The sequence below is a fragment of the Arachis hypogaea genome, chromosome 1, assembly GCF_003086295.3.
Source record: "Arachis hypogaea cultivar Tifrunner chromosome 1, arahy.Tifrunner.gnm2.J5K5, whole genome shotgun sequence".
Lineage (NCBI taxonomy): Eukaryota > Viridiplantae > Streptophyta > Magnoliopsida > Fabales > Fabaceae > Arachis > Arachis hypogaea.
In genome coordinates, this window is record NC_092036.1 from 73014518 (window position 1) to 73036876 (window position 22359).

General features: G+C 40.5%; 2 protein-coding genes across 2 annotated transcripts; both read left to right on the top strand.

Moving 5' to 3' along the window:
* Positions 1–6780: 6780 nt before the first annotated feature.
* On the top strand, positions 6781–9063 carry LOC140183601 (uncharacterized). The gene is made up of 2 exons (XM_072232061.1): positions 6781–8501; positions 8862–9063. The coding sequence occupies exons 1-2, from the start codon at positions 6781–6783 to the stop codon at positions 9061–9063; spliced, it is 1923 nt and encodes a 640-aa protein (XP_072088162.1).
* Positions 9064–9123: 60 nt separating this feature from the next.
* On the top strand, positions 9124–11160 carry LOC140183606 (uncharacterized). The gene is made up of 4 exons (XM_072232064.1): positions 9124–9262; positions 9815–10083; positions 10404–10555; positions 10863–11160. The coding sequence occupies exons 1-4, from the start codon at positions 9124–9126 to the stop codon at positions 11158–11160; spliced, it is 858 nt and encodes a 285-aa protein (XP_072088165.1).
* The last annotated feature ends 11199 nt before the right edge of the window (positions 11161–22359 follow it).

The following is a 22359-nucleotide window of genomic DNA, read 5'->3' on the forward strand; positions in this document are numbered from 1 at the left end:
TGCTTTTATCTGCTAGGACAAATCTTGCCGTCGACCTTTTTAGTGGTGGTAAGTTCAATACCCGGTAGACGGATAGTGGCATGATGCTAACACATGCTCCAAGGTCGCACATACAATCTCTAAATTGAACTCCATTGACTGTGCAAGTGACCATACAAGGACCCGGATCATCACACTTCTCGGGTAGCGTTCCCATTAAAGCGGAAATAGAACTCCCCAATGGGATGGTTTCCAATTCAAGAATTCTGTCCTTATGTATGCATAAGTCTTTGAGAAATTTAGCATATCTAGGAACTTGATGGATATCATCAAGGAGGGGGATGGTTACCTCGACTTTCTTGAACACTTCCACCATTTTGGGGTCAAGTTCTATGCGCTTTTTAGCTTTCTTTGCAAGTGTTGGGAATGGAAGTGGTTGAGCAACTTCTTCTTCCAAGGTTCTTTTGGCCTTGGTTGTCTCTCTTGTTGGTTGGACCTCATCCTCAATTATGGCTTGTGGTGCCTCCTCTTCCACTACTTCTTCTATATTTGTTCTCTCCTCTTCTTGAGCGGTTGTGATAGGGCTTGAATCCTTTGCTTCCTTCCCTTTTAGTTGCGTACCGGATCTAAGGGTGATGGCATTGATGCCTCCTTTTGGATTTGGTTGAGGTTGAGAGGGAATGACACTTTGGATTGGGGGTTGAGGAGAGGGGGTTGATGGTGTATCCATGCGTGCAAGAAGAGCTTGTAGTGTAGAGGTGAGGCCGGTGAGGCCGGAAGCAAGTGTGTTCTGTAGTTCCTTTTGACCTTGGATAATGGTTCGGAGTGTTTCGTCTTGGTTAGAGGGGGTGGTTGCATATGTGAGTTGAGGAGCTTGTGATTGGTTGGGTGGTGGTCTTTGATGTGGTGGTTGATATGTTTGGTAGTTTCTTTGTGGGTTTTGTTGGTTGTATGGTTGATTTTGTGAGTTGTATGGTCGGTTTTGTGAGAAGTTTTGTGAATTGTTACCCCATCTTTGACCTCCTCCATTATTGTTGTTGTTGTCCCTATTCCCTTGTTGATGGTTGTCTCTCCAATTTTGATTATTGTATCCACTTCCTTGGTTGTGGCTTCCTCCTCCTTGATAAGAGTACCCTTGGTTAGGATTACCGCTTTGGTAGTATCCTTGATTGGGGCGATCATAGAAATTGTGGGTAGCCGCCAAGGTATTGTCTTCTTGAAGGCTTGGACATTCATCCGTGTAGTGAGAGTAGCAAGAGCAAATGCCACATACTCTTTGAGAGACCAATTGTTGGTTGTGTTGTTGAGGTGGTGGAGGGTGTTGTTGGTATGATTGAGGTTGTGATTGTTGTTGGTTCAATTGGAGTTGTTTCAAGATGGATGTCATCTCATTCAAGGATTGAGTTAGAGCATTGGTTTCACTACTAGTTGATACCTCATTCACGGTCCTTGAACGATTGACTCTTCGCCTCATATGTTGATTGGATTCGGCCAAGTCAATAATAAGTTGCCATGCCTCCTCCGCGGTTTTATATTTGGACAGAGAACCATTGCTAGAAGTGTCCAAGAGGGTTCTATCTTGCTCTCACATCCCTTGACATATGTATCCAAGCAATACTTGAGTGTCAAGCATGTGATTGGGGCATGCATCTAGTAGCTTACGAAACCGTTCCCAATACTCATAGAGTGGTTCCGTCTCACCTTGCACAATACAAGACATTTCTTTCCTTAACCTATCCATCTTCTCCGGAGGTAGGAATTTATCCAAGAATCCCCTTCTAAGTAAGTCCCAATCGGAGGTAACTTCACTAGAGAGAGTGTAGAACCATTCTTTAGCCTTGTCCTCAAGAGAGAAAGGGAAAGCGAACAACCATATAGCAACTTCATTGGACCCTTCCCGTCTAGTAGTTGAACATATGCGATGGAAGTCCTTGAGATGTCGAATAGGGTCTTGTGCGGGAAGCCCATGAAACTTAGGTAGGAGGTTGATCAAAGCGGTCTTTAATTCAAAGTTGGCATTCAAGTTGGGGTGAGTTACGTGAAGGGGTTGAAGGACATAATCCGGTGCACCCGCTTCCTTGATGGTAACTCTCCTCGGAGCATCCATGGTATTAGTACCTAGAACAAAAGAAGATTTGTTAGTGAGATTGGTGGGGGTAGGATTAATGCCTTCGTTGAGTGACGGTTCAATGTTCACTTTTAGTAAGGTGGTTGAGGTGGTGAAAACCTCTTCCCCTTTTCCAAACTTAAGCTGCCTCCGAGCTTGTCTAATATGAAACAAAGTTCGTTCTATTTCCGGATCAAAAGGGACTAAGCTCGGATTCGGTTGTGAACGCGTCATGCAATGAAGGGGGGATGAAATTCATTGTAACAATTGAGGGGTTAGTCACTTGAATTATTCACAATGAGGTGCAACTATGTACATATACACATGCTTAATCCAAACAATAACATGGCACACAAAGCAAATTCCCCGGCAACGGCGCCATTTTGACAAATGAATTTTTGTTGGTATAGAATTTATCAAGTGATCAATCGTAGCATAGTCTAAACCAACGCGAAATCCATCATCAAACAAAACTACAATCTATATCCGAGAGTATTAATCTCCCGAGTCGTTCTCCCTTGGAATTGCCAAAGTATGCATCTTATTGATTTAGTAAGCTTTGTTGAGTTCTTTGAAGATTTTAGCAAGTAATGAGAAACAAACAATCAATTATAAAAGGGACTTGACTTAGGGTTGGTATTGGAAAGTCTATCCTCATAGCTCATTCAATGTTGACAACTATTAGGCCTTGCTTCATTTAGTTATCCCCTAAGTATAGAGGAAAATCAAATGAAAACAATCAACTTGAGTCACAAGTCCTAGCTTCACCTTATGGGAATCTAGCTTTAGTGCACTCCAAGTCAATTAGCAATCCCTAACTCTCAATCAACTATTGAGATAACTATTCAATTCCTCCCAATATCCAAACCCTATGCCAAGTACAAAAATTCTACTCCATAGCTAGTATTGACATTTTATCAAACATGTAATGAGCAAAAAGGAAAGTCATGGTGAAATGAAGAGAAAAGTAAAATTAGAAATATTGCAACACAAGAAATTAGCAACAAGTATCAAGGAGCAACAATGAGAATCAAAATCTCAAAATATCAATGGAATCCAAAAAATCATAGAATTGAATCCTAGATCCAAGGAATATCAACAATTACAACCACAACTTGAAATTGGAAGAGAAAACCTATTACATGACAAAGTGAAATGAAGGTTGCAATGGATCTCACCAAGGAATGGGTAAGAATCCAGAATTTTGATAAGGAAGAGCCCTAGTAAAAGCTTGAGAGAAGTTGATGAATCCTAGAGAGAAGTTGGAGTTTCTCTCTCTAACAATGTAACTAACTCACTCCAAAATATCTCAAAAACTAGAAAATGAACTAAGTGTCCTCAACCTTTGCCCCCTTGGTCCTCTTAAGCCTTTTCCCGCCAAAGCACTCCTCAAAAGTTAGGACCTCTAACCAACTCCACGCCTAAGTCACGTGACTCTTAAAAAAATTCATTTTCGAACATCGGCGCGTACGCGCAAGGTACGCGTGCGCGCCCTGGATACGGCTCTGGAGTGTGCGCGGAAGCGGAGTGTACGCGTACGCGTCCATGAGGATCCTGGCTTAGCCGCTACTCAAGCCGGCTCGTGGCTTGGCTCTTAGTCTCGGCTTCACGTTGCTCTCATCCGCGCGGGCGCGCCAGGTGCGCGCACGCGCCCATGCGGAATTTCCAAAGCTTCAATTCTCATGCTTCCTTTCCTTGTACCCGTCTTCCTTCTCTTTTCCTGTCCATTCCTACTCTATACCCTGAAACCACTTAGCACACAAGTCACGGCATCGAATGGCATCAAGAGGAGATTAGAGAGGTATCTATTTAGTGCAAAATAAGCATGTTTTCATTCATGAGACAAGACTAGGAAAGGAATGCAAGTCCTTGTATTTTCATGCAGAAAATGTGTGAAATCATTGATAAACCCTTTGAAATTAGCACAAGATAAACCCTCAAAATGGGGTTTGTCAAACACTAGACTCAAACAAGAAATATTTTTGGATTTTATGATTTTGTAAATTTTTTGGATTTTTTCGAAAATTAAGTGAAAAGGAAAAATAAAGATATCAAAATTCTTAATGAGAATTCCAGGAATCATGCAATGTTAGTCTAAAGCTTCAGTCTAAAGAAATTAGACATGGCTGAACAAGCTTCAGCAGGACATTGCATTCAAGAGCTAAATTGATGAAAATCAATCAGCTTTGGTGATGATAAGAACATCACCTTGAAACACTAGAATTCATTCTTAAGAACTCTGAAGAAAAAAAAATACCTAATCTAAGCAACAAGATGAACCGTCAGTTGTCCATACTCGAACAATCCCCGGCAATGGCGCCAAAAACTTGGTGGACGAAATTGTGATCACTACAACTTCGCACAACTAACCAGCAAGTGTACTGGGTCGTCCAAGTAATAAACCTTACGCGAGTAAGGGTGGATCCCACAGAGATTGTTGGTATGAAGCAAGCTATGGTCACCTTGTAAATCTTAGTCAGGCAAACTCAAATGGGTATGGTGATAAACGCATAAAACATAAAGATAAAAATAGAGATACTTATGTAATTCATTGGTAGGAATTTCAGATAAGCGTATGAAGATGCCTTCCCTTCCGTCTCTCTGCTTTCCTACTGTCTTCATCCAATCCTTCCTACTCCTTTCCATGGCAAGCTTAAGCAAGGGTTTCACCGTTGTCAGTGGCTACCTCCCATCCTCTCAGTGGAAATGTTCAACACACCCTTTCACGGCACGGCTATCCATCTGTCAGTTCTCGATCAGGCCGGAATAGAATCCAGTGATTCTTTTGCGTCTGTCACTAACGCCCCGCCCTCAGGAGTTTGAAGCACGTCACAGTCATTCAATCATTGAATCCTACTCAGAATACCACAGACAAGGTTAGACCTTCCGGATTCTCTTGAATGCCGCCATCAGTTCTAGCCTATACCACGAAGACTCTGATCTCACGGAATGGCTGGCTCGGTTGTCAGGCGAGCATTCGGTTGTCAGGCGATCAACCATGCATCGTGTATCAGGAATCCAAGAGATATTCACCCAATCGAAGGTAGAACGGAGGTGGTTGTCAGTCACACGTTCATAGGTGAGAATGATGATGAGTGTCACGGATCATCACATTCATCAAGTTGAAGAACAAGTGATATCTTAGAACAAGAACAAGCGGAATTGAATAGAAGAACAGTAGTAATTGCATTAATACTCGAGGTACAGCAGAGCTCCACACCTTAATCTATGGTGTGTAGAAACTCCACCGTTGAAAATACATAAAAACAAGGTCTAGGCATGGCCGAATGGCCAGTCTCCCAATGATCTAAGATAGCATCAGAACAAAGATAACTACCCAGATGTCTCAATACAATGGTAAAAGGTCCTACTTATAGAGAACTAGTAGCCTAAGGTTTACAGAGATGAGTAAATGACATAAAAATCCACTTCCGGGCCCACTTGGTGTGTGCTTGGGCTGAGCAATGAAGCATTTTCGTGTAGAGACTCCTCTTGGAGTTAAACGCCAGCTTTGGTGCCAGTTTGGGCGTTTAACTCCCATTCTTGTGCCAGTTCCGGCGTTTAACGCTGGGAATTCTGAGGGTGACTTTGAACGCCGGTTTGGGCCATCAAATCTTGGGCAAAGTATGGACTATTATATATTGCTGGAAAGCCCAGGATGTCTACTTTCCAGCGCCGTTGAGAGCGCGCCAATTGGGCTTCTGTAGCTCCAGAAAATCCGCTTCGAGTGCAGGGAGGTCAGAATCCAACAGCATCTGCAGTCCTTTTTAGTCTCTGAATCAGATTTTTGCTCAGGTCCCTCAATTTCAGCCAGAAAATACCTGAAATCACAGAAAAACACACAAACTCATAGTAAAGTCCAGAAAAGTGAATTTTAACTAAAAACTAATAAAAATATACTAAAAACTAACTAGATCATACTAAAAATATACTAAAAACAATGCCAAAAAGTGTACAAATTATCCGCTCATCAATTCTCTTGGAGTCTTTTTGGTTTATTTTGTTTATAATCTCTCCTTTTGTATTTTGGTTTGCCTAGAGGCATGTATATGAGAGAACAAAAACTTGTATAAGCTGTTTTCACTGTATGGTTTCGTATATTTCTATATGGCTAGCCGGCTTAAACTCTGCGAGTCAAGGCTAGTTCCTTATAATATACACTATTATACTATTATCCTGTTTATATTTCATCTATATCTTGTGCCTTAAGTTAGTAGCTGATTTAGTATGCTTTGCGCTTTTAAATCCTATTTTGAGCTATATTCTTCATCAGGTTTCTAGATTATACTACTCTTTCTATATATTATGTATGAGCTTAGAACTGTTGTAATCTCTGGTTAACCTTTGCTTTACGACGCGAGGTAAGGCTTAGGCTAATTAGGGTGTTACATTTAGTGGTATCAGAGCGGTTCGTCCTCGTGAGCCTGAGAGATGGACCGATTGTGCTTTATTGCATATTCTGTGTGTCTTTTATTTGATGCTATTAGGTTATCTGCTATATATATGCATAACATGCTTGTTTGTGAATGCCTGTTTGGGATAATTGAAGCACTAGAATTTTGATATTGAGACTGATCACCTTGATATTGATTATTTGGTGTAGACAGGAACCCTACATGGCCACTCGCGGACGAGGTCAAACACGAATGCGAGAAAGTCGGAATGAGTAATCAGGTGACAATCATGCCGAATTCATGGCGGCAATGGCGAATCTCGCTAATACCATGGAAGCTAATATTGTTGCGACTCTACAAGCTGTGCAGAGATTGGGCCAACCGGCCGGGAATGGAAATGGCAATGGGAATGGCGAAGGAAATGCTAATGATAATGCTGAGGGTAACAGTGATAACACAGGAGGAGTTTTGATGACCTTGGCAACGTTCTTCATGGTTCATCCGCCAACTTTTCGAGGATCCACAAATCCTATTGAAGTGAACCACTGGTTCCAGGGTATGGAGCGTGCTTTACAAGTGCAACATGTTCCCCTCAATCAATATGTAGAGTTTGGCGCTTATCAACTAGCAGGAGAGGCCCAGCCCTGGTGGCAAGCTGAGTGTCATTTGCTACAGTTTCAGAATGCCGATATTCCATGGGAGGTGTTCCAAACGGCTTTCTATAAGAAATACTTCCATAAGTCTGCAAGGGAAGCAAAGGAAATGGAGCTAATGCAGCTGAAGCAAGGTTCCATGTCTGTGGATGAGTACACCAACAAGTTCGAAGAGCTTTGTAGGTTTTCTCGAGTGTGTCAGGGTGACCAGGAGACTTACGAGAGTTGGAGATGCGTTAAGTACCAAAGGAGTTTGAAGGATAACATTATGACTGCTGTGACTCCTTTGGAGATCCGTGTCTTCTCTAACTTAGTGAACAAGGCTAGAGTAGTGGAAGAGTATACCAAGACCGTGGCGGCATCTAAGGACACTTATGGAGGGAGCTCTAGTCGGGGGCGTGGCAAGTACTTTCGTTCGAGAGGACAAAGCTTTAAGAAAGGAGAATATGCGCCTCAAGGCCAAGGGGGCTTTAGAAAGAATAATCAGAATCAATTTCAGTATGCTAAGGGAAGAGGAAATCAGAGTAAGAATTCTCTGGATTTGACTTGTGTATGTTGTGGGCGTTTCCATCCTTATGACTCATGCAAAATTAGTTTAGGTGGTTGTTTCAATTGTGGGTTGCCTGCGCACATTGCGAGGGATTGCACTCGTAGGAAGAACCAGAATACGGGCCAGAGTCAGCATCAAGGTCGAGTCTTTGCTGTGAATGCCAAGGATGCTTCCAAGGCGGATCCATTGATGAGAGGTATATGTCTAATTGGTGATAAATCCTTACTTGCATTATATGATACTGGAGCTTCGCATTCGTTTATTTCATTTGCTAAAGTTGAGAAATTGGGCTTGAAAGTGTCAGAATTACCTTTTGATCTGCATGTGCATACTCCGCATCAAATAGTTATGACTAGGTCAGGTTATAGACAAGTAGGTTTCAAGCTTGAGGGTAGAGACTTTGTGCACGATTTAATCTGTTTACCCATGGTGGGGCTAAAAATGATTTTGGGGTTTGATTGGCTGTCAAATAATCGGGTTTTGTTGGATTGCTTTGAACGAACTATTCGGTTTATGCCGGAAGGAGAGAATGGAGCAGTGGTAGCTACAAGGTGTTACTTGAACTCTGTAATGGTGCATTGTAGTGGGGAGGAGTGTCAGGGTTATATTCTGTTGGCTACTAATGCGTTGGGTGATGCCCAGAACTTAGATCAGATTCTGGTGGTTAGAGATTTTCCAAAAGTATTTTCGAAAGATATCCCTGAGTTCCCACCTCAAAGGGAAATTAAATTTGCAATTGAATTGGTGCCGGGAGCCAGACCAGTATCGATTGCGCCGTATAGAATGGCTCCGATAGAACTTGCAGAATTAAAGACTCAGTTGGAAGAGCTTCTTAATAAGAGGTTCATTCGACCGAGTGTATCACCGTGGGGAGCGCCAATTTTATTGGTGAAGAAGAAAGATGGAGGAATGCATCTGTGTGTGGATTACTGACAGCTAAATAAAGTGATAGTGAAGAACAAGTACCCGCTACCAAGGATAGATAACTTGATGGATCAATTGCAAAGAGTTGGAGTGTTTTCCAAGATTGATTTGAGATCCGGTTACAACTAGATAAGAGTGAAGGAAGAGGATATCCCTAAGACTGCGTTTAGGACACGCTATGGACACTACAAATTTGCAGTAATGTCCTTTGGGTTAATGAATGCACCTGCTGTTTTCATGGATTACATGAACAGAGTCTTTCGTTCCTTTTTGGACAAATTCGTGGTGGTTTTCATAGATGACATCTTAGTTTACTCTAAGACGACAAAAGAGCACGAGGAACACTTGAGAATTGTGTTGCAAATCTTAAAAAAGCGGAAGTTGTACGCTAAGTTGTCAAAGTGCGAGTTCTGGAAGGAGGAAGTAAAGTTCTTAGGTCACGTGGTGAGTAAATGAGGAATAGCTGTAGATCCTTCTAAGGTAGAAGCGGTGATGGAATGGGAAAGATCGATGACTATGACGGAAGTTAGGAGCTTTTTGGGTTTAGTCGGATATTACCGAAGATTTATTGAAGGATTTTCCCGGATTGCGCTACCAATGACAAAGTTGACAAGCAAAGAAGTGCCATTCGTGTGGACGTCGGAATGCGAGAAAAGTTTTCAGACTTTAAAGTAGAGATTAACTTCAGCACCTGTTCTAATCCTACTGGAACTGCATGAACCATTTGAGGTATATTGTGATGCTTCTTTGAAGGGTTTGGGTTGCGTGTTGATGCAACACCGGAACGTGGTGGCTTACGCATCGCGTCAGCTAAGATCGCATGAGGTGAATTACCAAACTCATGACTTGGAATTAGCGGTGATTGTGTTTGCACTAAAGATTTAGAGACACCACTTGTACAGAGTGAGGTTTAGCGTCTTTTCTGATCATAAGAGTCTCAAGTATATCTTTGATCAGAAAGAGCTAAATATGCGCCAGAGAAGGTGGATGGAGTTGCTTAAAAATTATGATTTCAAGTTGAGTTATCACCCTGAAAAGGCGAACGTGGTAGCAGACGCTTTGAGTCAGAAATCTTTAACGATTGCTTGGATGAGAATCAAGGAAGAAGAGCTAGTAGATAAGTTTGTAGATCTTAAGCTGGATATTGGTGAAGTTGCCCGAAGAGCTTGTTTGAACCAATTACATATCTCAAGCACGTTTAAATCAGAAATACAAAGGGCTCAGCAAGATGAGCAGAAGCTTCAGCAATTGTTTCAACCAGTTGGTGATAAGAGGCGCGAAGAATTCACTAAGGATGAAGAAGGGTTATGGAGATATAAGGGGAGGATTTGCATACCAGATGTTGGGAGTTTAAAACAGGACTTATTGTTGGAAGCTCATAACAGTGGGTTTTCTATTCATCCCGGGAGTACGAAGATGTATTATGACCTGAAGAAGATGTTTTGGTGGCTTGGGATGAACGGTGATGTAGCAACAGTAGTATCCAAGTGTTTGACTTGTCAAAAAGTGAAGATAAAGCATCAGAAGCCATCGGGAATGCTACAGCCTCTTGAGATTCCTCAGTGGAAGTGGGGAGGAATTGCTATGGATTTTGTGACCGATTTACCGAGGACTAGGTCGGGATTTGATGCGATTTGGGTGATCGTGGATCGCTTAACCAAATCTACTCACTTTCTGCCTATCTGAGTAAATTGTTCTATGGAAGAGTTGGCAAGATTGTACGTCAAGGAGATAGTAAGGTTGCATGGTGTACCATCAAGCATAGTATCGGACTGTGATCCCCGATTCACTTCAAGGTTTTGGGAAACTTTCCAAAGAGCCTTCGGTACGAAGCTATGTCTCAATACCGCATATCATCCACAAATAGATGGACAATCGGAAAGGACTATTCAGATGCTGGAAGATATGCTGAGAGCATATGTGTTGGATCAAGCCGGGAGTTGGGACTGTTAGATGCCATTGGTGGAGTTTGCATACAACAACAGTTTTCATGCGAGCATTGGGATGGCTCTGTATGAAGCATTGTATGGATGGGAGTGCCAGTCTCTACTCTGTTGGTATGAATCAGGTGACGCAAGTATTTTGGGCCTAGATTTAGTAGCAGAGACTACTGAAAACATTAAGAAGATTCATGCAAGGATACTAACTACCCAAAGTTGACAGAAGAGTTATGCGAATTAGAGAAGGAAACCATTAGAATTTGAAGTGGGAGAACATGTATTTCTGCGGGTTACACTGACAATTGGGATTGGAAGAGAAATCAAGACTAGGAAGTTGAACCCAAGATATATAGGACCATTTGAGATTTTAAAGAGATTTGGGCCTGTGGCGTATCAAGTTGCTTTGCCACCTCATCTGTCTAACTTGCATGACGTATTCCACGTGTCACAACTCCGTAAGTACACAATGGATGCATCCCATGTGTTGGAGCCTGAGTCAATTGAGTTGAAGGAGAACTTAACTTTTCAAGTAACGCCAGTGAGGATCGACGATACTTGTGTGAAGAAGTTGCGAGGAAAGGATGTTTCATTGGTTAAAGTTGCTTGGGAGTGAGCAGGAGTAGAAGAGCACACTTGGGAATTGGAGTCTGAGATGTGAAAGGACTATCCCGAGCTTTTCTCAGGTAATTCAAATTTTGAGGGCAAAATTTCTTATTTGGTAGGGAGAATGTAAAAACCGCAACTAATCAGCCGGTTAATTAAGTGATTAATTACCCAAATCAGATTCCGAAAAGTTAGAGAGAGAATTTGAGGATTTAATGGTGATTTTTGGACTCAGTGGGTCTTTTTGAGTCAGAAAATGTGCTTTCTACGAAAAAACGTGAAAAATCGCGAACCGGCAGTTGACGGTTCAAGTCTGCCCAGTATCGCACGAGAAAAGTGAAAACTGTCAAAAACCTTAGAAAAACATTAGAAATGGAAAATCGGGCGTTAATTTTAAAGGTTTGGCCCGAAGTTGGGACGAATGGGCTAAAAATGGTAAAGGGTTGGACTGGGCCCAAGTTGGGCCCAAGCCCAACATATAAAAGGGTTCATAAGTGAACCCATTTCAGCATAACACGTAAACAAACACACTCACACAACTGAGAAATAGAAGAGAGAAACCCTATGAGCACTATTCATTGTCAACTTCCAAAGCTCATATCTTGAGCTAGAGAGCTCCGATCATCGCACCGTTTGCGGCTATGCATTCCTTGTGAATAGCTCTACAAAACTCATATAAGAAACTGGGTGCTCGAATCCCTCTCAGTTTCTCTCCTCAAAATTTTGGGTTTATAAGGTTTTTGATTAAATGAGTTATTTTGATTTTGGATGTTTAGGTTTGCTTTAATCCTTGCTTAGCCTTGGATTCTTGCTATTAAATCTGTGGGAAAAGGTAAAAGCCACTAAACCCTTGTGAATTTATGTTTATTTGGAACCCTAGGTTGATTTGAGGTGATTTGTATGTATATAGTTTGATTTTGTGGCTTTGGGAGCTCTTGGAACTTATTTGTGCTTATTGGAGTGGATTTGAAAGCTTGGATTGTGGTTGGAAGCTTGTTAGCGCTAAGTTGGAAATTGGGTGCATAAAGGGAATCGGCCAAGGTATGGTTTCAATTTCCTCTATGTAGTATATAATATTCATGGACACTTAGGCTAGTGACCTATAGGATAGGTATGAATAATAATGGTTGAGGAATTGTGAATGTTGATGTATGATGATTTATTGTGAATTAGTGATGATATGGTGATGATGATTGATCGTATGAATTTGATAAGTGAATTGTGATAATATGTGTGATGTTGGTATGGATGGATTGGTAAAGTGATTGGAAAATGTGAGATAAGATTGATTAGAATGTGTATTTTGTGATATATTGATATTGAGAAGGAGGAGGATGATACGTGAAGGAAAATGTGGTAAAGTTGGGGTGTTAAGGCACAACAGGTCAGTTTCGATGAAATATGAGGTTTTGAATGGTTTTGGTATGATTTGGAATGTGTATGGTAAGAAATTGTGTACATGATGAATTTTGGTAAAATTGGGATTTTGATGAATTTTGTTCGATCATAACTTTTGCCTCGGTTTTCGAAATTGATTGAAATTTATTTGGAATTAAAGATCTTTGAAAATCCTTTAATTTGATATAAAGTTTGCCAAATTTGAAATTTTGTAGAGGAAGTTATGATCATTCAAAGTTGGTGTTAAAAATATGAAATTCTACAAAGTTGCAGAATTTCATGATTTCTGATATGTGCGAGCGCACACTCTTGTGCGCAAAAATTTTGACCTGTGCGGACGCACACACCTGTGCGCACGCACAGGCAGGGAAGTGCATTCTGTTTGCCGTGCTAGCACAGCTTGTGCGCGCATATTTCTAAGGGAAAACTTCAACCTATGCGGACGTACATGTTGGGAAGGCCAATCTGTTGGGGGCACTGGCACGGGTTGTGCGACTGAACAGATTCTGAAAGTTTTGCCACTGTGCGTACGCACACATTTTAAAATTTCTGGGACGTGCGCACGCAAAGACCCCTGTGCGGCCACACACGTCCTGTTTCTCAAATTTACTTATTTTCAACTATTTTACCTTGCCAACAAGGTTGTAAGCTTCTATAATACCGTTTTAAGACTTTTCGGCTTGGTTTTGAGTATTAGCAAATGGAGGCCTAGGTTTCTGGCGAGCGAAGGATGGTTTGATGCCACATGAAGGGTGTTGGATAGAAGAGATGAGAAATTATGATTTGCTGATGTTTGGAAACTGAATTGTGAATGGACAGTGGTTGAGATGAGTTGGGGACTCAGATTGAGATTATGGATCTCTGTATACTGAAAATGGTTTTTGAAAACCACTGAAATAATGTTTTTACTGAGATTATGAGACGCTATGCGCCTGGCAGGGATGGTGGTTAATCCCGCCTGTCGAGGTAGCAGCGGTGGCGTAAGGACGGTGGTTAATCCCGCTTACGTTGAGATATGAGGTCTGAGGCAGAGTATCCCACTCGCATCCCTTCAGATCTATAGCGCGTGCAGGTGCCGGTACCTGGACAGTGATCTAGGCACTATATCTCGGGGGTTCCCATATGAGAAATCCGAAGGGCGACGTCTCCATGGAGATGTGTCGGATTGGTAGTTAAACCGACAATGTGATATCACAGCCAGTAGGGCAGGCATTCATCATATGCATTTTCTATCTGATTGTATGCTTTGTTTACTTGAAATGGCTTGCCTAATTGAATAACATGCTTACTTGCTATTTGAATTATTTGCCTTATATGCTTCTACTTGTGGTTTACTTGCATTGTATATTACCTGTGCTTTCTACTGGGATTGAGGAGGTTCGGAAGGCGGTGGTGATGGGACCGCATGGAGGATTGGTTGGTGAAGGCTGTGGGATAGTGGTGTTTGTTTAGAGTAGAAATCACTTCAGATAGATACCGGTTTTATTTAAGTCAAGTTGGTATATTATGCTTATTTGTTTTAGAATGCTTTTAAGTTGAATTTTGTGATGGATATGGAGTTTAGGATTGCCTTTGGCGTCCCAGGGTCTTATATCCTACATCACTGGGCACTGTTACCATACTGAGAACCTCCGGTTCTCATACCATATCTTTGTTGTGTTTTTCAGATGCAGGTCGAAACCCACCTCGGTGAGTTACTTTTGATGGTGATAGTAGCAGAGGATCTTGGATTCTCTTGGAGTCTTTTTGGTTTATTTTGTTTATACATCTCTCCTTTTGTATTTTGATTTTCCTAGAGGCATGTATATGAGAGAACAAAAAGTTGTATAAGCTGTTTTCATTGTATGGTTCCGTATATTTCTATATGGCTGGCCGACTTAAACTCCGTGAGTCGAGGCTAGTTCCTTATGATATACACTATTTTACTATTATCCTATTTATATTTCATCTATACTTGTGCCTTAAGTTTGTAGCTGATTTAGTACACTTTGCGCTTTTAAATCCTATTTTGAGCTATATTCTTCATCGGGCTTCTAGATTATACTACTCTTTCTATATATATATATATATATATATATATATATATATATATATATATATTATGTATGAGCTTAGAACTGTCGTAATCTCTGGTTAACCTTTGCTTTACGACGCGAGGTAAGGCTTAGGCTAATTAGGGTGTTACATCCTTCTCATTAAAGTACCATTCAGATAAGCCTAAGGTCGCCGGCTCAGTGGATGGCTGCGACCTTTCCCTCTTACTAGAGGTGGCCTTGGCTTTGCCTTTCCCTTTGTCAGACATCTTGAAAACAGAAATTACAGGATACAAATTTTAAATAAAGTAGAGGGAAGAAAAGTAGGTAAATAAGTGAGTAGACAGAAAAATAGGTAACAAAAGGCGAGTGTGACTCAATCATGAAGTGAGTTTAAAGAAATGGAATCTTGGAATGCAAGAAAACTGAAGTCAAACAACAATCAGGGTACAAACCAAGAATTCATACAATTATAGCAAGATGCTTGTTTGTTAAGCAACAACAATTATCATGCCTCAAAAGGAAACTAAAAGAATTAGTTGGCAACTAAAAGAAAAGTTAAAGAGTCAAATAAGTCAAGAGTTAGAAAAGTGGGTTAAAATTAGTGGCACGGTGATGTTGTTTTTAACCAAAATGTGTTCACAAAGTCAAAGAACAAGCAAGCTCACTTTCATGAAAACAAAGCAAATCATTGATGATGAAAGATGTAATTTAAGAAGCACAAAAGATAAGCATAAGTTATCATCAATGTATTTCATCACTCAAGTAAAAAGGCACCATCAATAGCAACTTCAGAGAACCTCAACAGAAAGAAACAAGATTAGGCCAGTTAGAAAATTTATGAGACAACTTCAATGGTCGAGAAGAAGTTAAAACTGAAACAGGACCATTAAGAGGGAAAGTTTGTAACCTAACTTGAAAAATTCAAACATAAAAGAAGTTTAAAAATTTATTGGTCAACAAAGTTCTAATTGACACAGAATTCCGTCAATTAGTTCTTTAATTCTACCAATGACGAATGCACATGAGAGGGAACCAAAATAAAGACAGAGATGTTGACCGAGTGAATTTATGAATTGAACTTGGCCAAAATAAAGTGTACCAAGGTAAAAATAGCACCAAATTCAATTAACAATTTGCAACTTAATAGCCGAAATATTATTTTGAAAATTTTAGCTGCATCCCGGCATTAAATTAGGCATTCCCGAATTAAAACAAGCAGCAAAAACTCAGTTTGTATGGATTCAAAGCAGTTCAGACAATGGCATCAATCATAATGTCATATGAACTCAGACAATAGCAACAATTTCAATCAGTAGTAACAGTTGCAACTCGTATGAATTTACATTATTAAGCAAAATAGCATAAAATAGCAGTAGCAAATCGAGATTGGCAACAACAGCAACATGTAGAGTCATAGAATATCAACATCATCATCACGCAGCAAAACAGATGAAAATCAACCATTCCAGACAGCATCAGTAGCAAAAACAGACCTAGATCCACTAACCAAAATCCTAAAACTACCTAACCACCTAGAATCCACTAAACATGCATCTCTAACTAACCTAATTGAGCAGAAATTAAGCAATGCTAACTATACCACTTAAACAGAATGTAAAAAGAACACAGAAAGGAGAAACGGGGGAAACCTAGTAAGGTTTCGGAGGCAGAAATAGAAACTAAAAGGGCGAGAAGAGCAGCGCCGACCCAGAGACAGCGGCTACTGATGGCAGTGACGAGGAGTAAAATGGCGGTGCTGAACTCAGGAAGCAAGGGAAGAAGCAGAGGCGTAGAAGAAATGTGGCTCAAGAGAAATGCTTGAAGAATCAGGAGAGGTGGTTGAAGAGGAGAGGAAGGGAAGAAACTGGGTGGTGAGCGCCGGCGACAATGGGGCCACGGTGGTGCCTGCGTCAGCGGAGAAGAGTGAACGGCCGAAAGAGAGAAGGGGAAGAAGAAAGAGGGAAGAAGAATAAGAAAAGAAGAAGGAGAGATGGGTGGTCGGCGGCGGTTCGGGGTCACCGTCGGCAGGTCAGATGGTGGTTGGTCGGAGTAGCTTGTGGTGATAATGGAGGTGGGAGGTGTAGAACAGAAAGAGACGTTTATGGGGGTTGGGGGAGGATACGCGAATGGCTAAGGCACTGCGCGATGGGGGTTAATGACATTTGAATCCACGCACACGCGTGGGTGGAGTGAAATGAAAGTGATGCGTACGCGTGAAGCACGCGTACGCGTCGGAAGAAATTGTGCTAAACGCACAATTCCAGCGCCGTTTTCGCGCAACTCTCTGTAACTTTTCATAGGGGCAGCTTTTTGGTACCACACGTACACGTCGGGGATGCGCACGCGTGGGTTGGATTGTACACCTAGCACCCTACCCACGCGATTTTAGCGCAACTCTCTGTTCGTTTGGCTAAAATGTGAAATTGGCATCGACGCGTACGGGTAGGTCATGCGTACGCGTCACACCCTCTTTTTTTTAGAGAAAATTAACAAGCTACCAAATTAACTCTAAACATTATTAACCCACTAGAAACACAATTTAAACCAAACAAACATAGCTAAAAATGAAAATTTAACTTAACACCAATATAAACAAAAGAGAAATTAGGAAGAATATACCATGGTGGGGTGTCTTCCACCTAGCACTTTTAGTTAAAGTCCTTACGTTGGACATTTGGTGAACTGCTTGTCATGGCGGCTTGTGCTTGAACTCATCTTGAAACCTCCACCAACGCTTGGACTTCCAATAAGCTCCAACCTCTCTAAGTGAATTCACTAAGCCTTGATGAAGTTCTTCACAAGCTTTGAGCTTCCAAAGTTGATCCTCTGGTATTCCTGGATCCCAAATCTTGTTTCTACACCCGTCCTTGAGTGGATCTTCATTATTCCAACTGGGTGGCAAGCAGTCCAAATTCTCAATGAAATACCAAACTTGTCTCTTATACCCATCTAATTGATCACCAATCCGACCCTTGTATCTAGCTATTGAAATCTCAACCTTGATGAGCTTTGATTTGCAGCTCTAACCACTAAACATCCTTCTCTTACGCTTCATTCCACAAAGCCTCCTAAGTTGGCCATCCGTTTCTAGTATACCATACTCAAGTGGGACAAATAAGCTAATGGAGATAAGTTTTATCCACTCAAATGGAGGAGTAGATGGCAACCTAGGTAGAGAAGTCTCCAACGATCTTGACAAAGCATATTCAACTCCCGTCTATCCTTTTCGAACGGCTTCCACCTTTTGAAAAGATTCTTCACCTTCAAGCTCTTCCTCATCGGATTCATCCAACTCTTCTCTGTCGCTCACATTATAAATATGAGGTGGAGAAAAGTCTACCTCAATGTTTCTTTCAATTTCATCGGGAGAAGGTTGGCTTGATTTGTGATCATCATCACCAAGGGAACTTGCCTCTTGATCGATTTCGTCCAATTCTTCATAGGGAATATGATTTGGAGGTTGTGTACTAGCCTCCTCAACATCAATTTCAATCTTCTTGGAGGAATACTCTACAACTCTAGATTCCCATGGAGGTTCGGCATCTCCTAAGTCTTCAACCACTTCTTCCTCTTCATCAATTATGGCTTCCTCCAATTGTTCTAGTACAAAATCCCACTCCTTGTTCTCCACCGGAGTTTCCAATCTCTCCTTCATGCTACACTCTTCTATTGATTCTCCACATGTAGCCATGGGAGTTTCTTGAGTGTCCAAATGTTAGGAGGCTATTCGATTTATTACCTCATCCAAGACGGCCGTGAATTATAGCACATCCTTTTTCATCTCCTCTTGCCCTTGAAGAAGGTCACGAAGGATGTCCTCTATTGGAGGTAGGGGTGGATATGAGGGTTCACTGTTTGGAAGGCAAGGTTCATGATAGGAAAGAGGTTCATAATATGGAGATGGTTCATCTTGATAGGCATATGGAGGTGGTGTATATTGAGGTGGTGATTCTTGGGAGTAATTGTGTTGGAATGGGGGTGGTTCTAAGTATGGTTCATAAGGCTCTTAGTATGGTGGGTAAGGATTAGGGTCATATGGGGGTGTTTGGTAACATGGGGCTTGTGAGTATGACAGTTCAAAGCTATATTGAGGAAGGGGTTTATAGGTATATTGTGGTGGGTATTGATTGTCACAAAGAGGTCCACCATACCCATTATCTTGGTATGCATCATGGAATGGTTGTTGCTCATAGCACATTGGAGGAGGTTGTTGCCAAGAGGGTTGATCAAATCCTTGTGGCTCCTCCCATCTTTGATTGTCCCATCCTTGATGTAAGCCTTCATTGTAATCTCCACTTCCTACAACATAATTGTAACCACACTCATAGCCAAATAGGTGAGAATTCATAGTAGCAAATAAAAACAAAAACTAATAAAAATAAGCAACTAAGTCCTAAACTAACAAAAATTAACAAACAAGCAAAAAGCAAATATATACAATAACCAATAATAGGGCACACGTTTGCAATTTTCCCGGCAACAGCGCCAAAAATTGATGGGGGAAAAATCGTCGGTAAAGAATTCACAAATTAATCGCGCTGTAAGTATAGATCTAAACCAACAATTCAACCTCAATCAAATTTAATTTGTTTGTCACTTAAGCAAACCCAATAAAATTAACCGAAGTGTTTAAGTCTTGGGTCGTCTCTCAAGAAATTGCAGGGAGGTGTACTTATAATTGCTTATGAAAAAGTATATTTTTGGGGTTTTTAAATGTTGAACAAGGAATGAAAAATGATAATAAAATAAACTAAAACTAAGAAAAGCTCTTAGCAAGGATTGATAATTAGATGTCCTATCCTAATTACCATTATCAATTGTGATGGTGATTGCCTTTTGCTTTCACTTAGTTAACCTCTAACAACGAAGGAAAGTCAAGTGAGCAAAAGCAACTTAGGTTCACAAGTCCTAATCAAAGACTAGATTTAGTGAAGCCTAAGCCAACTAGCAAGTCTCAATTACCAATCAACAAAAGACTTTTGATAATTAAGAGTCTCTAAATGATCAATCCAAGTTAAGAAATATAAAAATCTAAATTAAAATCCTCCCAAGCATTTCATCAAACACTTGGAAGGCACAAAATAAAAATATAGAAAATTAACAAGATAATATTAAATCTAAACAACCAATTGCAAATATAAATGAAAACAAATGAAGGAAGAAGCAATAAACATAAAATATCTTAATTTGCATTAATAAGAGATTAAATGTAACATGAAGAGTTCATAAACTAAATTGGGGAAATAAACAAACCAACAAGAGAAGATAAACTAAGATGCTAGGATAATAAAAATGAAGAAGAGAAACTAAATTAAAGCAATATGAAAACCTGAATTTGATGAGACCTAAAACTAAGAGAAACCCTAAAACCTAGAGAGAGGAGAGAGCCTCTCTCTCTCTAGAAAACTACATCTAAAACCTAATGTTGTGAATAATGAGAAGTGAATGAATGAATCTACCATTCTGTTCCACTCTGCAGCATCTAATTTGGATTTTTGAGCTTGAAACTGGTCAAAAAGGAGCCCAGAAATCGCCCCCAGCGTTTTCTGTAAATTACAACACATGACGCTCATCACGTGTACATGTCGTCCACACGTGCGCGTCGCTGCCAGCTTCTCAAAACTTCAACTTCTTGTGTTCCTTCCACTTTTGCATGCTTTCTTTCTATCCTCCAAGCCATTCCTGTCCTTTAAACCTTGAAAACACTCAGCAAACATATCACGGCATCGAATAGTAATAAGGATGAATTAAAATTAGCTAAATTAAAGCCAAAGGAGCATGTTTTCAACCATAGTATAGAATTAGGAAGGAAAATGTAAAACATGTGATTATATGCATAAATGTGAGAATAATAAGTAAAAATCCACTAAATTGAGCACAAGATAAACCCTAAAAATGGTGTTTATCATTAATCTCTGATGATACCCAATATCTTGAATGCATTTTTTGATTGAGTTAGTTAATGCTTCAAGTTTATGATCTTTTAAAAAATTTTGTATTGTACGCTAAAATGTTTATTCTCCTTAATTTTGTTGAACATATATAATAAAAGAAGCAGCACACATACGTATTTCTGTAATTTGGTTAGATTTAGTAAAACATATGCTTAACCGCTAGTATTTTTGTTTTGAAAATCTACTTTAGGCTTTATTTGCCGATCTTTAATTCGTTGGATCACAACCAAAATCCAGATAGTTTTTTCATCTATAGAAATATGAATCATTTTATTGTCGTGAGTAGTAACTCATGTGATTTCTCTCAAAATACAAAAGCACCAAGAGAAATAGTGTAACACCCTGTTACCTTAAACCTTACCTCTAGCCGTACAACAAAGGATAACAAAGTGTCACGATAGTTCTAAAGCTTATAATATATAATTGGTGGACGAAATTTTGATTCGTACTCTTTGTACTTGTATGAAATTTAATTCGAGATAATAGCTCTTTACTATGTGTGGTTACAACTCCGTTCAACTAACCAGCAAGTGTACTGGGTCGTCCAAGTAATAAACCTTACGTGAGTAAGGGTCGATCCCACAGAGATTGTTGGTATGAAGCAAGCTATGGTCATCTTATAAATATCAGTCAGGCAGATTTAAATAAATTATGGAATTTGGAAAATCAAATAATAGTAATTAAACATAAAATAAGGATAAAGTTACTCATGTATTTCCATGATGGGAATTTCAGATAGGCGTATGGAGATGCTGTGCTCCTCCTGAATCTCTGCTTTCCTACTACTTTTATCCAATTTTATCACTCCCTTCTATGGCAAGCTGTATGTAGGGCATCACCGTTGTCAATGGCTACATCCCATCCTCTCAGTGAAAAAGGTCCAAATGCTCTGTCACAGCACGGCTAATCATCTGTCGGTTCTCAATCAGGTTGGAGTAGAATCCCTTGATTTTTTTGCGTCTGTCACTAACGCCCAGCCTTCAGGAGTTTGAAGCTCGTCACAGTCATTCAATTCCGGAATCCTACTCGGAATACCACAGACAAGGTTAGACCTTCCGGATTCCCATGAATGCCGCCATCAATTCTAGCTTATACCACGAAGATTCTGATTAAGGAATCCAAGAGATATGCGCCCGGTCTAGGATAGAACGGAAGTGGTTGTCAATCACGCGCGTTCATAGGTGAGAATGATGATGAGTGTCACGGATCATCACATTCATCAAGTTGAAGTGCAACGAATATCTTAGAGTAGGAATAATTCGAATTGGACAGAAAATAATAGTAATTGCATTGAAGCATGAGGTACAGCAGAGCTCCACACCCTTAATCTATGGTGTGTAGAAACTCCACCGTTGAAAATACATAAGTGAAAGGTTCAGGCATGGCCGAATGGCCAGCCCCCCAAAATGTGATCAATAGTCTCCTCAGATGAAGAATAAAATAAAACTGAGACCAAAGATGTCTAATACAATAGTAAATTATCCTATTTATACTAGACTAGCTACTAGGGTTTACATGAGTAAGTAATTGATGCATAAATCCACTTTCGGGGCCCACTTGGTGTGTGTTTGGGCTGAGCTTGATCTATCCACGAGCTGAGGCTTCTTTTGGAGTTGAACGCCAAGTTGTAACGTGTTTTGGGCGTTCAACTCCGGGTCGTGACGTGTTTCTGGCGTTTTACTCCAGATAGCAACATGGAACTGGCGTTGAGCGCCAGTTTACGTCGTCGATTCCCGAATAAAGTATAAACTATTATATATTTCTGGAAAGCTCTGGATGTCTACTTTCCAACGCCATTGAGAGCGCACCATTTGGAGTTCT